The sequence below is a fragment of the Medicago sativa genome, chromosome 3, assembly GCF_051527215.1.
Source record: "Medicago sativa cultivar Bolivia chromosome 3, Bolivia_mono, whole genome shotgun sequence".
In the NCBI taxonomy this organism is placed as follows: Eukaryota; Viridiplantae; Streptophyta; class Magnoliopsida; order Fabales; family Fabaceae; genus Medicago; species Medicago sativa.
The window spans coordinates 93666015-93683057 of record NC_140751.1 but is presented as its reverse complement, the minus strand read 5'-3'; the positions used below and the strand labels follow the sequence as shown (position 1 = coordinate 93683057).

General features: G+C 31.1%; 1 protein-coding gene and 1 long non-coding RNA gene across 5 annotated transcripts in view; both read left to right on the top strand.

Moving 5' to 3' along the window:
* The window catches only part of LOC146942117 (uncharacterized), a 29186-nt gene extending 24439 nt beyond the window's left edge, over positions 1–4747 (top strand). For 3 of the 4 annotated variants that reach the window (XR_015032595.1, XR_015032594.1, XR_015032592.1), the window contains 2 exons: positions 3776–3881; positions 4313–4747. This is a non-coding gene — a long non-coding RNA (uncharacterized LOC146942117). The remainder of the gene's footprint in view (positions 1–3775; positions 3882–4312) is intronic. The other variant, XR_015032593.1, reaches the window with a different exon arrangement.
* A 3752-nt stretch (positions 4748–8499) lies between these two features.
* Positions 8500–11776, top strand: LOC146942116 (putative carbohydrate esterase At4g34215). The gene is made up of 2 exons (XM_085756070.1): positions 8500–9211; positions 11223–11776. Exons 1-2 carry the CDS (start codon positions 8621–8623, stop codon positions 11565–11567), a joined length of 936 nt encoding a protein of 311 aa, XP_085612196.1. The 5' UTR covers positions 8500–8620; the 3' UTR covers positions 11568–11776.
* Positions 11777–17043: the final 5267 nt, after the last annotated feature.

Sequence of the window (17043 nt, the reverse complement as noted above, 5' to 3'; positions counted from 1 at the left end):
TTCCTTAAGAACTTCTCAACTTTGTGAGATTTATCAAAAAAATTCTCTTTTTTGATCTAGTAATCTTGAAACCAAGAATTACTTCAACTTTGTCTTGGTCTTTCTTATCAATGTTATTGATAAACAATGATTTCACATAATCCATAACATGAATCTTTAAATCAAATACGAGCAAGTCGTCTTCATAGAGACATATGATCGTGCAAATATTATTTGTCACTTTCATTCACTTTATACTCATTCGATAACATTAGAATGTCAAATTTTTCATGCCATTCCTCAGGAGTTTATTTTAGACCATACAAAGAATTATCTAACTTACAGACTTTGTTTTCTTGTCCATGAATCGCAAAACTTTCATGTTGTTTCATATAGATTTCTTCTTCTAGTTCACCATAAAAAAGGCAACTTTCACATCCATTTGGAGTACTATCGAGTTATGAACGGCGGCTAAAGGGACTAGTACTCTTATGGATATGATTTTCGTGATTGGTGAATGAATGTCGAAGAAGTCTATATTTTTCTCTTTGTCTAAAACCTTTGACTACAAGGAAAGCCTTGTATTCATCAACCATTCCATCAGGTTTTAGTTCCTTTTTTCCAAAATCCAAATACAATCGATTGATTTCGCAACTATGAGACAAGTCAACCAAGTGTCATGTTTTGTTAGACTCTAGAAGATTCATTCCATCGTTTATTGCTTTTTGCCATAATTCAGCATCCAATGAGGATATAACTTCTTTAAGGCTTAATGAATCTTCTTCCAATGTATAAACCAAGTTCATACTCTTTAGCAATTTTAGCTTTCTTACCTCCTTGAGGTTCTATAACATCTCATATGATGTTTTCATAACTATTTCTAATTACATGAATGTGATTAGATATAGTGCCCCCACTAGTTCTTAATTTTTAAAAAGGGAATTTAGTTTACCCCCACTAGTGCCCCCATTATTCTTTAATTTACAGGGGTACTTACTTCATAGAAATCAGCATCTTTTTATTCTATGATCACTTTAACATTTAGGTCATAAAACCTATATGTTTCGTTATTTATCGCATACCCGATGAATACACATTCATAGGCTCTACTAGTGAGTTCAACTCTCTTGGGGTCCTGAAGCCAAAAATAGTTCAGAAAATCCCAAGTTCAAAAATAAGACAAGTTGGATTGTCTTTTCTTCAAAAATTTCTTAATTAGAATTTTTGTTCTTAGACTTGGGTACTCTATAAATTTCAATTTTCGTTAAAGAAATTGAACATATCAAGCATATCAATTTTATTTTTCAAAATTTGCAGTCATCAATAAATATGATAAAAAATATCATTTTATCATTTTTAATTTATGTGTCATCAAATTCACACATATCATAATTTATCATGTTTAGAGATTCATATTCTCTAAATTCTGATTTATATGAACTTTTGGTTCATATTTTTTGACTGCAATAAATAAAATTGTCTAATCATATAACGTTGGAATTAAGTCCAAGTTACTCAAGTTTAAAGTTAAACGCTTGTTCACATGTCAAATATTAAAATCACATAACTAATAAAATAGAAGGAGAATTTTAATTTTGAACATACCATCAAAGGTGCAATCTTTTTGCACAAGAATATATGGTAGACAAGTCTCTCTTTAAGTATGAGTCAACTCAGTCTTATTCGATAGAAATCTGAAATACAGATTCTTTCTTATTTTTAGAGCATGCAACATGTCTATATACCCAATATGCCATAAAGTTTATGGCAATTCTTGTTATTGTTTTAAACAATAACTCACGTAAGTACCATCCATTAAAAAAAACTTTATCAATTCTTGTTACTGTTTAGTAACAAACGGAACCAAACATTTTATTTTCAGCTTCAAACATTTTTTTTGGCTCGTTTCTTTTGTTTTGTAACAAACAAAACTTGTTTGGTTCTGTAACTAATAATTTGTTTTGTAACAAATTATTGTTTTCATCAAATAAATTTTTAGTGTTGTTGATTGAAACAACAATCACTTCATCGTTTCAGTCGAAATATGTAAATCTATAGCTTGATTTATCCTTAATGTATTTAGGGACAACTTAACCTCAGTAAGTAACTTCTTCGGTAGACATAGCAGATCGAAACGTCTTAAAATTGTTGTTTTTGGATTTCCAAACTGTTGTATTTGGATTTCCAAATTCTATTATCTACCGAAGTTGTTACTAGGTCGAGTCATGACCAGGTCGCTCTCTTTAAGACGTTTCGTGGCACTACCCAAAATTGTGCAAGGTAGACTATCAACCACGCCGCCTCCAGGATAAAACAAGCTCAGCTACAACTGTTCGATTAACTACTGCACTGTAGAAAATCGTTCGAGAATTACACTGTCAAATATGGTACTAAGACCACTCTTTAATACTGAAACCACTTTAATATGGTATTATTACCATTCTATTATGGTGCTAAGACCACTCAAATATGGTGTTTCCACCATTCTAACCTTTAAGTTCTCCAAACTATCAATATGGTACTATGACCACTCAAATATGGTGTTACCACCATTTCTCCTCAAATAAAAATATTGAATAATTTTTATATACCGTTAAGATCATTCTTGATTCCGACGGGACATTGTTTATTCCAAATAGGGACTATGATCTTAAAAGTACTCTTTATTCCGAAGGGACATATATTATCGAAGGGACTATGAACTTAAGACCACTCTTAATTCCGAAGGGACATTAAACCGGAAAAGGGACTATGGTCTTAAGAACATTCTTAAAATATGGTTCAATCGATTGATCGAAACCACTTGATACGGTACGTAACCGCTCTATTTGAAACCGAAAGGGACAGAAAGGAGTAGAAGTAGAAGAAACTTGTTAACACAAGTCGGAGGGATAAGAGAAGAAAAGAATTCCCGACAACTCAATGAAATTCTTTTCGGTGTATTGAATGCACTGTGTGAGCTCTCTATTTATAGAGAAAATTCACAACTGATAAGTGAGAAACTTTGGGAACAAGTAATATGAGAAACTTTGGGAACAAGTAACATATTACTTTGCGATTAAGTAATTCACATATTAGATCTAGTACAAAAATATCTTAAAATATATTAAATTTAGTACAAAAATATATCATATTATGTACCAAAATATTTTAGCAAAACTTGGGGACTAAGAAAACACTTTCTAATAATGATTAAATTAATTATTTAATTTATCATTTTCAAATAATAAAATATATTTCAATATATATTTTTTTCTCTAGTGCTTATGTACCCCCATTAATTAGAGGTACACCCCCACTATATAAACACTACTAATGTGTGTGTTCCATCCGATGTGGGACTTCCACTTTTTTCAATTCACACAACACTAGTTCTACCCAACATGGGAATTTGTGTTTAGTCTTTTTACTCAATTTCTACACATGTTCCAACAGATTGACTTTTTTGGTTATGAAAGGAATTCACTTCACTCTTGAATGGCAACATTTCTTTAATCTATTTGATGTCAGGAATATTTACAAGTGTTTGCTGGTATGAAGCATCAAATGCTCTTTAATCCATTTAGAGGAATCAATTGCATTGTCTTTATTCTTATATAACAAATAACTCTGTACTGTCATGAGCCATCTTTGTGATTTATTTTTCTTTGTCATATATTAAAGATTGTAAATGGGTTTTGCCACGTAGTTTTATGATATCAGTATGTACCATTCTCTAATTGTTTGGTGTCATTTTCTAATTCTTAATTGCTTTGTTATCATTCTTCAATGATTTGATTCAATTTGATTTCATTAGGTACCTTACAGATAGTATTCTTCTCCAAAAAAGTTTAGCTGATCCAAGAGCAAAATGATTATTCTATTATCTCATTGGATGCATTTCTGAAGCAGAGTTTGAACACGTAAGGCAGTTTCTCCTCTCTTTTCTAACCAATTTGATTAGCAACTAATTTGCTATGTAATATGTTCACAATATACCTGTTAGAGTAATTTTCATACATGTATGTTGTCAATTGTAGGTAAATGTCCAAAACAACTTGGAGAATTTTGAGTGAACTTATCATATATTATTTCTATTTAATAAAAGTTTGGTTGAGTGAACTTATTCAAAGTAAGGGATGTCAATGTGTTCGATTTTTATTGTTGTTTGGTGAAGATTGTGTTGATACCTCATCATGAATCTTGGTTCAAGCTGTGACATGTCTAAGTTTTTAGCTTGAAAGCATTGAGACTGAGTTGTAGGAGTCCTGTGCCAGATTATGTCTATATTATAGTATGAGTTGATATTATTTGTTCTTTGATATACATTCCCTTAATGACTTACATGTTGTAGCTACTCCTTGCAGTTTTCTATACGCATCTCCCCAAAATTGGTGCAAATTTATCTTGGTGGATGAGGCTCGAGAATGGGTTCCTTGCACTTGCAGTGCTCTTAACATTTGGGATATGGCTCAAGTTTAGCAAGCCGACAAGGTTAACATAGGAATATATGGTCAATTTTGGAATTGTAGAAATGACCCTAAATTAGCTGGGATCATGACTTTATGGGATACAACGTTATAAGAGGTTTTCCATAAAAAAAAAAAAAAAAGTGAGTAGAAGTAACAATATTATATGAATATTTTGTATTTGTAACATAATTTTAAGTCCTCTTGGTTCATAATTTTTGCATGTATCGACTGCTTATAATACAATATGAATATTTTGTCTTTTTTACAATGACTTTACTGGATAATTCAATGGGTTAGTAAACAAGAATTGAATCAAAGGCTGGTCTTTATAAATATTTGTTTTATTGTAGCTCTTCTACCCGTTGAATAATTTAAGGAGACACATGATCTTTCATAAAGAATATGATGATCGTAAACTATGTTCTCGCAATTGCTTCGGTCAATAAAAATAGTATCAAATTTACCTTTTTAAAGAACCTGTATTTATTCATGGCTATTTCAATGTGGCTATTTCAAGGATTTTGTTGCAACTAAACTTGATTTAGAGAAGTTTATTATTTTTTTATCAGTTTTATTCTACAACGATTTTTTTTATCAATTTGAATCAATTATACAATTTCCCTTTTCGATGGTATAGCAAGCTAAGGTTTGTCCCTAAAAAAAAAAAAAAAGAACAAGCTAAGGTTTGATTATTTTAAGTGTGAACTATTAGCTTCCAAAGTAATTTGATATAAGTATATGGTTAAGTTTTGTCAAAAAAAAGTATATGGTTAAGTGAACTTATATTATTTCAATTTAAGAAGTTTGTTTAAAAATACTGCTCATAAAAATATTTTTTTTTGAAAAGGTTCATAAAAATATTATTAGTTTTTGTTTGTCATTGCCCTTGAAAGGCATATTAGGAGAATTTTAATCATAATATTGTATATTTATTATGTTTTTTTTTTGTTTTTTAAGTGACCCAATATTCTAAATTTGTAGGCATGAGAAACTTCGATTATATTTCTACTCAAAATGATGACGTAAAAATTATAAGTTGTAATTGTGTTATTAAACTTTGTATTTGTCTACTACATTTATAATGTAAATGACTCGTGCGACAGCACGGGTGGAAAGTCTAGTGTGTGTGTGTGTGTGTGTGTGTGTGTGTGTGTGTGTGTGTATACCTACTGGATCCCGTCAATGAGGAGACTCCCGTAAAATGGAAACTAGAAGAAGACTTGAGAGGAATTGAGAAACTTTCATGATCCATCTTAACCATTTGAATTTCATTCAACCATGATTTGAAGTACTAGATGTGGGACTTATCATCTCAACAATTGTACTTACAAAATATTGTAGATCATAACAAACCATGAATTTGCTATAATTGCAACTCTTAATTTTCTCACTTTACACTTTACTCACTTTAGAGGATCTAAAATCAATAACCAGAATATGTGAATCTTAAAACTTCTTAAGTAAGATCACACCGTGTTTTGTTAAATCAACCGTTTATAAAAGACCACATCAAAGGCTACATCAAATCAACAAGAGGACCTTTAAGCCTATCTTGATTACCAAAAACAGCTTGATTATGAGACTTTCAAATAATCCACAAACAAACCATCTATAACGAATGAAGACACTTCTTCACATTTATTTCATGGGAAATCAACCTATAAATTGAGTAACGTGACTAGAATCATTGTTCGACAAAGCACAATAATACCTACCTATAACAAATCATCCGACCATGACTTACAAGAAGCATGAGAATAAAAAAAAAATAGATGTTTCATTTATTATACACCATTATGCACGAGACAAACTATAGTTAGAGAAGCACTTTGTTCACTTGAGAGAAAAAGTTAGTTGAAGAGTGTAGGGCTCTATTAGCTAACTTTTTTTTGTTTGATGATGTGGAGGATGTTTGACAGTGAGATATTAATACAAGTGGCATATACTCGGTCAAAAAAAGCTCATAAGCTAATTAATCCTATTAATGTCTCTACGTATAGATGAATGATTAACTCGACAAACTTACAAATGAATATCCATGCATATGCGAAATAAGCGTGATCGTATATCTACAAATACATGAAAGCTACAACTTGATAAATTTGTCACTTTTGTAATAAATAAAAGGCTTAATTGCATTTTTGGCCCTCTATCTTTTCAAAAGTTGCGATTTTGGCCCCCTAACTAATTAAAATACAAAACAGCACCCTATGTATTGGATCTTTGGCAGTTTTGGCCCCCAAGGCCACTTTTAACTTAAGTGAGGTGCCATGTGTCGACCATTGTGGGTGCCACGTCAGCGAAGACTAAGTCAAAAGTGGCCTTAGGGGCCAAAACTGCCAAAGATCCAATACATAGGGGCTGTTTTGTATTTTAATTAGTTAGGGGGCCAAAATCGCAACTTTTGAAAAGATAGGGGGCCAAAAGTGCAATTAGGCCTAAATAAATTTACATCTAACATGAAAGCTACAAGCCTACAACTTGATAGCCTCTATAAAGTAATGTCCGCGTTTGGTATCCACATTACCAAACACTGCCCAACTGACTTTCATAGTTTTTAAAGGTTTTTTTTTTTATTAAAATTGATTTTACTTCTTGAATTTATTCTAGTCTGAAGACAATATATGTACTCCTAAACGTGGATTTTATATTTAAATTTTTTGTTCAGCATATTTTCACATATCATATCCAAACATAGATTATTTTGAGTCATGCTAACAACTTAATTTCTTATTTTATATTTTAAATTAATTTTTAACTAAACATTCACGGAAATACAATTTTTTTTGTTAAAGTCTCATATTTGATGAGATATGACTTTGACAATATGTTTATAAAAAGAGTCATTCATAGAGTTTTAGGAGCATTAAGTATAATATGATAAAAGGGCCCCACGTCATAAAAATTGCATATTGTTGTGATTTTATTAACTTTTCATTTCATTTTTTTTCCGCTTTCCACTACCAAATAAATGTTTTTTTAAGCAACATCTAAAAATAAATCAAATACTCTATAAAAATCAAAACAAAATAAAATATCGTAGAATTATAGAACAATAGCACATGCGTAGTAGACTCGAATTTTAACACATAAAAATAATAACACCAAAAAGAAAAAGTATATCAACATGTAATTAACTAAATTTTAAACTTTTGGATGCAAAATTCTCCAATGTTAAACTCATAACAACAATAATACATGATAAAAAAAAATTAATGACAAAATATATCTTTTTGTCCTTTAAGTTTGAACAGAATATTGAGTTTGTCTTTAAGTTTTAAATAAATTCTTTAAGTTTTTCTAAAGTTTCAAATAAGATTTTAAGTTTATTTGAGTTTTAAATAAGTCTTTTAAGTTGTTAATTTAATACATATATTTGAGGTTTTTTAAGTTTCAAATAGGTCCTTAAAATGGTAATAATGATTTGTTTAAAACTTAACACGTATTTTTGTCAAGCTTAAAGGATCAAAAGAGATATTTTGTATTTTTTTAATTGAAATTACAAGTTTTTTGTTGACTCGATTACTTGTCTTTTTTTTTGTAGTGGTTTTGTAGTGGTCGGGGTTTGAACCCGAACCTTGCATATTTTATGCATTGTCCAACCAACTGAGCTAAGCTCACGAGGACCGATTACTTGTCTTTAGTCTCAAGTAAACAGCCTCCAATAAAATAGAAAAATGTCGTAGACCGATTATTCAACGTAACCGGATTTCTGTGGAACGAACGATGAAGTTTACCTTAATGCTAATTATTATTTGAGTCATCCTTCGTTAAAGATTTTTTTATATACACAAACGTTTAATTCAAGCATCGATGTCTTATTTGGACCAATCCCTTACTCTTTTACAAAAAAGTACATATTAAAGTATAGACCAATAATATTATTCTATTTTGACAGAGTAGACCAAGACTTCCTTTTTCACGTGTTATTTGATTAATTTCAATTCTCTCATTCTGGAAGTTTGAACAAACCGGAGATTTAAGACAGTGTGTATGAAAAGCAATTGGTAAATAGTATTAAATATTTTTATTTATAAAGGCAAATATTTAATTAAATTATACACAATGACAGGGAAGCATTTCATATAATTTATTTATTCTCGTGTTTTAAGGTATGGCGTATAAAACAATATAGTGTTGAAAAAGAGGTCCATCTATCTCCATCTCAAAGCCAAACCCAAAAATTGTAAATGTCTTCAATTTTCTTGTTAGTTTTTCTGATCATTCAAACATGGCCAATGAATCTAGAAGCCCAAAAAAACATATTTATATTAGCAGGACAAAGCAACATGGCTGGAAGAGGAGGAGTAGTAAACGACACGACAACCGGTGTCACAACCTGGGACGGTGTTGTTCCACCTCAATGTCAACCAAATCCATCAATTATGAAACTCAATGCACATCTTAAGTGGGTTGAAGCACATGAACCTCTTCATGAAGACATAGATACGCTAAAGACAAATGGGGTTGGGCCAGGTATGGCATTTGCGAATCATGTGCTGGAAAAAAACTCGGGACTTGGTTTGGTGGGGTTGGTCCCATGTGCAATTGGTGGCACCAATATAAGTGAATGGGAAAGGGGTAAAGTGCTTTATAACCACATGATGAAGAGGGTTAAAGCATCGTTGCGTGATGATGGCAATATTAGAGCACTTCTTTGGTTTCAAGGGGAGACTGATACGGTAAGTCTAAGGGATGCACAATCATACCAAGCTAGAGTTCACAAGTTTTTCTTGGATGTTCGTGATGATTTGCAGTCTCCATTGCTTCCCATAATTCAGGTATTTTTCCAATTCAAACCATATATAATTATTTGTTAAATTGTTGTTTGTTAATAATGATTAATGAATCATTAAACTGTTAGGTTTGGGTTGGTTTTCAGTTTCACTTATTTTTAAGAAAAGGGTAGTTGGGGCTTGGGATGCACATATATTTAATATATATATCTATCTTAATTAGGAACCAAAAAAACCCACGAGGTTCGGAAGCATCCATCTTCTACTACATTTGTAGCAAATTTTGCCAGTGTTAGTAAATAAAACTATAAAAGAGTGTTGCCTGTATGAGGTAGTATGTTGTATTTATTAATTATAAAAAAAATTTAAAAAATTGTACCACCTTACTGTTGAAGAGGATTCAGATGAAATAAATCTGAATTAGTAGGTAAGATGATTTATTAGGAAGAGGAATGGGATGCTCCACTCCACCAACTCATACCCTCCTCTGTAGCTTCCTCTGCCTTTTATGTTAATTTATACATACTATTTTTCTGGTAAAAAAAAAAATAGGAAGAGGAATGGGAGAATCTCCAATTTTAGGTATCTTGGAATATAAAGTATATGTTGAATAGAATTGGAAACTTTAACATGGATCCCATCCCAGATATAACATGATCATCGTAAAGTATTTTAAATCTACACTAAAAATAATACATCAATTAAAAATTACGTAGTAAATTCCTTGGTCAACTAAGATTAATTGAGTTTGTAAGAAGTTGACTCTCAGGACGTTTGTTCAAACGCCTAATCAATTTAAGGACCTAATTTGTAGATGTACTTTATAAGAATCTTTGTCAATTTTTTTAAGTCTCAAAGTCTGTCCTAGTCCTAGTAACCAAAACCCAAATCACTTAAAAAAATTATTATAAAAAAAGTTTACTCCTTACCAAATAGGGTCACTTCTAGCGGAAGGGACTTCGAATCCAAGCCGAAAGAAGCGTCATTAATTAATGTTTGACGATGCCTTGAATATGATTGTTTATGTGCATTGAGAAAAATCTAAGTTCCATATTTAAATAAAGAGAAGATTTGATTAAAGTTTATAAAGAGTGACAATATTATCTTATATGTGAGTTTTGCAAACATGAGTTAGATTCAATACAAATTTTAAGATGATATGTCATAAACTATTTGTCACTCGCCATTTATTTTCACGTACCAATAATTGTTCTGAATATAAGGTCTATTAAAAAAATAATAATTTTTTGAGTTTGGTGCATAGATATAAATTAAATGGTGGGTGGTCAAATAACGATAGACTCTGTTACCATGTTGAAATTTAGATTTAACTCATCCTTATAAAATCGGTTTGTAAGGTGAGAGCGCTTCTCTTTACAAAATCTAATCAAAAGTCGTATCTATTTGATTTAAGATGAGTTAGATTCAATACAAATTTTAAGATGATATGTCATAAACTATTTGTCACTCGCCATTTATTTTCACGTACCAATAATTGTTCTGAATATAAGGTCTATTAAAAAAATAATAATTTTTTGAGTTTGGTGCATAGATATAAATTAAATGGTGGGTGGTCAAATAACGATAGACTCTGTTACCATGTTGAAATTTAGATTTAACTCATCCTTATAAAATCGGTTTGTAAGGTGAGAGCGCTTCTCTTTACAAAATCTAATCAAAAGTCGTATCTATTTGATTTAAGATTTTCCAATACAGTATAATTATCAGTTACCTGTCAGATGATTTCTTGTCAATTCATGCTAACTACTACTGATCTATACGAATAAGTAACAATCTTGTGGTAGGGTCAATAAATTACTTTCATAGCTCAATAACTGTTAAGTGATATACTGTTACTGCCTTGCGAATTACTTCACATAGACAACTTAAACTCTATATATATTAGAGACCTCTATATATTAAGCTATAGAGACACCTTAAACTAAAATCTTAATCCAAGAGAGTAAAGTGTCTTTGTCCATGTCCGTTAACAATATTCACTTGTATATACGCATTGTAGTCTTATTTTCCATTTTTTGTTAATTACGTATTGTAGGTGGCTTTGGCATCAGGATCAGGCCCTTACATAGAGATAGTGAGACAAGCTCAACTGAGCATTGACCTCCTGAACTTGAAAACTGTGGACGCTAAGGGCTTGCCTCTTCAGCCCGACGGGCTTCATCTTTCAACCCCTGCCCAGGTTGATCTTGGAAAAATCATGGCTGATGCATTCCTTCAATTTGTACCCTCGTCGAGTTCAAATCCAAATCCATATCACAATGTTAGTCCAATACGTAATGAGGCAACAAGTTCCACTGGGTTTTCTAATTGTATTTCTCATATTTATTTGGTACCATTGTTCATAACATTTCTCACAATGATGTCCCTAACTTTATTGTAGCGTTGTGGAGTTGTAAATTGTAATGACCTTCATTTATCATTGCTATTTTAATCACATAGCATAAACACAGCCGTGAAATTAGGCTCTAAAGTCTACAAGAAAAATCGAGCAATGTACGGTTCTTTTCAATCTTGAAGTAAGTATGAGTAATTTAAGTTACACTTAATGGAATCCATGGAATGCAGAACTTGTGATTTTGCAATTGATCGTATATATGCTTGTTGCGTTCGCTTACACTAATGCCCTTAGGACACTTGTTCCTTAATTAAAATACCCCTTTTGCCTTGAATAACCACTAAGATAAAATTTTAACACTAATAAATTCATTGACATTGAATTCTTGTTGATGAAAAATAGATCTAATTTTCAATTTTCAAATAGATCAAATACACATCAACCACAAAATGGGTAGGCATGATCCAAAACAATGTTAGTAAAAACACTACAGTCTAAAACCATGTTAACCAAAGGAAATTTTACCTTGTACCTCTACACTTATACTTTCACCCATACAAATCATAAAAAATTCCAATTTTACCCTTTTATCATTTGACTTCACCCCTAATAAAAAAAAATTGGCAAGCAAAGATTTCCAGAATATTAGTCATTAAGACTTCACCCCACTAAAATTTCGGAAAACTTTTCTATGTGTTCCGATTCGTTTTTGCTTTGCACTTGAAAATGAAATTGAGTGATTTTTGGGATTCATTTCAATGGGGTATATTTGATTTTGAGGTGGGTATCTTTGCTTCCAATTCTTCAATCGTTACCTTTTTTCACATGCTTGTTTCATTCAATTGCTAAGAAATTGTTTGATTTGTTGTTTACTTTTAATTTTGCCTCTTTGCCATTTTCTTTCTAATTTATGTGATACCAATCAAATGAATTAGTGATTGAATATCGAATCAGAGATTAGCTTTAAATTGTTGTAGTCCCATCATCGACCAAGAGAGATCAATTCAAGCTTAAAGATGTTTTTGCAATGATTAACACTGTCTCTGCAAACAAGGGATTGGTTTCTGGAAGTTTATTCAACAAATTTACAGTTGTGGCTAAAATTACACTCTCAAATCGTACAGTTTAGAAATTGGCTACCAAAAAGCTTAACTTTATATTTGGGAAAATAATTCAATTCCTGAAGAAGAAGAAAAAAATGTACCGGAAATGTTTAGGGGTGAAGTTGAAATAGTAGTAAAAAAAAGGTAAAAGACAAAGGATAAAATAGACATTTTAAATGATTTGTAAGGGTAAAGGATTAATTGTTGGGGTACATGGTATAATTTCCTTAACCAAAATGTCTCCCCCACACCCAGGGGCGGACCCAGGTGTGAGTCTGGGGCTGCACCTGCCCACCTTGGGTTTTCAAATTTATGCCCAGTAATATACTTTATTTATTTTTTGCATACCCTGAAGTTTTAATGTTGCACCTCCCAAGATCCTCTCACATCAAACCATGACGCCCTTGAATTTTTTTAGTATAGAGCCTGACACATTCTTCTCTCATTCTACCTTGTTGCTTTTTACTTTCGACTATTTTTTGTTTTTTTAATTATGCATTTGGTAATTATTCGTGTATTTAATATTGGATAATTCATTGTGTTGCTTTATTTTCAACAACATCCAAAAAAATCACGTGCACCTAGTCTCGAACTCATGACTTAGATTTATCGTCAATTTTCTCAGCCACTTCACTTCATCATTCAGTTGCTTTTGAAAATCTATGATATATAATATATATTGCACAATATCTTTAATCTTCGCTTCTCTCATTTTTTGTTTTTTAATTTTGTTTCCATTTCCTATTATTTATAGAGACTATGACTATCATAATCGTCTAAATTACTACTGGAAAGTTTGGCATGCCATATACACCCAAAAATCCACTTTTTAGACACATTCAATTAATGATGTATGTGACATATAATAAAGACCACATACATCATTAATTGAATGTATCTAAAAAAATGGAATTTTGCTTATATTAGTGACCAGAGGGTGTGTGTGTATGTGTGTGTGTGTGTGTGTATATATATATATATATATATATATATATATATATATATATATATAGGGGAATGCTACAACACACCCACTCACTTTTGTAAAGGTGTGTTTTAGCATTGAACACCTTTAATGTTTTGACAAAAAGCCCCTATTTTTCCTTTTCAAAACCAAATAAGTTGAAGGGCAATTATGTAATTCAACAGTTTAATTTTAATTTTTCCTAGTTTCTACCCATTTTCTCTATCGATCTACTTTACAGTTCACACCATTACAAATTCATTCTTATTTTTTTTAGTTTTCAACTCAGTCTCTCTTGTGGTTCTTGCTACCCAATTATGTTCCCTCATCTCTTCATGATTCCATCCCCCATTTCAATTGCCTTCTATCAGATTCAACCTCAGCGTCGTGAGAGAAATGAAAAGCAACATATTTGTGATCCGACAAATCCTCCGTCGCCGACGTTGAAGACTTCGGCAGTTCCGATGACTTTAATTTGTTTCGGTGATTTGAAATCAATTTGAAAACTGCATCATGTTTTTGAAAGAATGAAAAAAAAACGAATTGCTTCTCCAGCGCAAAATCGGACAAGGTGGTGGTGATTTAAAGAGCGGTATCAGCGCATCCAGCTTTGAGAACAATAATAATGGCGTAAATAGACCTCTGTTAAAGAGGTAGAATAGCAAATAATTAAATTAAAATTAAACAGTTGAATTACATAATTGCCCTTCAGCTTATTTGGTTTTGAAAAGGAAAAATAGGGGCTTTTTGTCAAAATATTAAAGGTGTTCAATGCTAAAACACACCTTCACAAAAGTGAGTGGGTGTGTTGTAGCATTCCCTATATATATATATATATATATATGCGTGATCAAATTACATCGATATAATTTATGTTAAATTTTACATGAATGATCCTTATAATACAAAATTTCAATCAAACCATAGATATTATAAAATTTGTATTTGTTAAATTCTTATTGAACAGTACAACATTATTAAAAAATGACAACCTAGTGTAACCATATTGTGAAACATTAAAATTGTATAATTTAAACATTTATCTATATATTATAATAATTATTAATTGAAGTTACAATTTTCGCACCCCATGAACCAGGGTCTTGGATCCACCACGGCCCACAACCCCCAAAATTTGAAGATTTATAAAGAAAGACGCTGAAAAGATTTTTCAACACACTACGACCTACACAAAATCTCGAATCACAATATAAAATACATTTTTTACCGGATGATCTTTTTGTTGTTTGGTGAATAAAGAGACTTTTAAAACAATTTTTCTCCAAGTAATGCAAAGGATGGTGATTTTTCATACCATTACAGGCTTCTTTAACGTAGATTCTTCACTTTCAACGTTGTTAATCAAACCATCATAAATATCCTTCCACCAAGTCCAGTCTGTATCGAATCCGACAACCACATCGCCATTAATCAAACCATATTTATAAGATAAAACTTTAAACAACAACTTCCATCTATTTTAAACATCTAACACCATTTCTCTTATAGTGTCATGTTAAACACGCTCAAATTACACACACCCGAAACTCCCTTTTCACGCTTACAACACACCAAATCTCGCTCTACCGAATGAACATTAATAAAGAGAAATTCAATTAAGAAATGTTACTTGAAAAAACTTTGAAGTGAAAGAAAATAAAATAAAATAGAAATGCAGACATGACTACTTTGATGAGATTAAAGGATCTATAGATAAATTCATATTTTTTAACACACTGAAAGTCTTCTATGAATTTTCTAAATCATTGAGTTTAAAAAAAAAAAAAAAAATCCTCCCGGATTATCCTTGATCGACAGGCCAAGGCACTTAAATTAGACCTTACGCAGTTTGCACTGGTTGATTATTATTACTTGGGAAATGTTAACTTGTGCCCTTAAGGCACAAGTTTAGAAGTCAAATGTAGAAACTTATTTTTGAAGATTGTGCATTCAATGTCTTGAAAAGTTAAAAACTTATTTTTTCAATACAACACACATGTTTTAATTCTTTTTTTAGATCCTTAACTTGTGCCCTAAGGGCACAAGTTAACATGACCCTTATTATTACTCCCTTCGTACCATAATATCATAATAACTGAGTCATTTGCAAAAAAATATTGTCCCAAAAAATTGACACATTTCACTTTTCAATACAATAATAATTACTTTTTTCCAATTATAACTCTAATTAATACTACTTTCATCACTCAAAATTTAATGTATTCTACTTTCCATTTATGATAAGAATGAATGCACCAATACTTGATAAGACACTCAACTATTTTTCTCTCTCTTTCACACACTTTTTCTTAATATGTGTGAAATAAACAAAAGATCCAGTTAAAATGGGACGGAGGGAGTATTATTTGGTGAAAGAATTGCATATTTAACTTCAAAATTATTTTTAAGGGTTTATTAAGGCTCCTCGACGGTTGTTTTATGTTTTGAAATTTTCAAAAACCAAATCCAATTTCACTTTTGAGATTAAAAAATTCCAAAATCAAAATCAGATTCAATGGTGGTCAGATTGGTGATCAGAGGTGGATAAAGTGGTGAACAGTGAGGGTTAGAGGTGGTCGGAGTTGTAATCGTTGTTGGTTTTAGTGTTGGTTGATGCTCATCAAAATGGTGGTTGGAGCAGTGGTCGATGATCTTTGATGATGATGTGTTAGCGTTAAAACAAAGACATTAATTATAAAACCTTTTTTTTTTTTCGTTGAGTTTCAGTGAAAAAATATTTTGAAATTAAGTAGAAAAAACAGCTCAACCTCATTTTACTCAAATTGGTTTTTTTTTAAGGGTTAAATAAGTTTTTGGTCCCTATAAATATACCAACTTTTCGTTTTAGTCCCTCTAAAATTTTCCTTCAACTTTTAGTCCCTATAAAATTTTCCATTTTCACTTTTGGTCCCACTTTTAAAGTAAACTCATATGTAGAATACATATTTTTGAATAAAATTTTGCAGAAAAATTCATAATATTATAAGAATTTCTCCCAAAAAAAATTAGAATTTTTTAACAAAACATGAATTTAATATGAATTTTTATATATTTGACGGTTAAAAATTCATAATTAATTTATGTTTTGTTAAAAAATTCTAATTTTTTGGGGGAATTCTTTTTACAATATTCTACACATTTGTGCACAATTTCATTAAAAAATACAAAAATTAACTTAAAAATAGGGACCAAAAGTAGTGATTGAAAATTTTATAGGGACTAAAAGTTTAAGGAAAATTTTAGAGGGACTAAAACGAAAAGTTGGTATATTTATAGGGACCAAAAACATATATAACCATTTTTTTTAAAACCAGGTTGGAAATTGAAGAACAATATGTTAGATCTTTCACTGTTTTTCCCTTTCCACATATGCCAATATTGAGTAAAAAATGGCTGTTGTGGAATCCTGTTTTTAAGGGAAAAAGTTTGCTATATTGGTCCACTTGAATCCTGT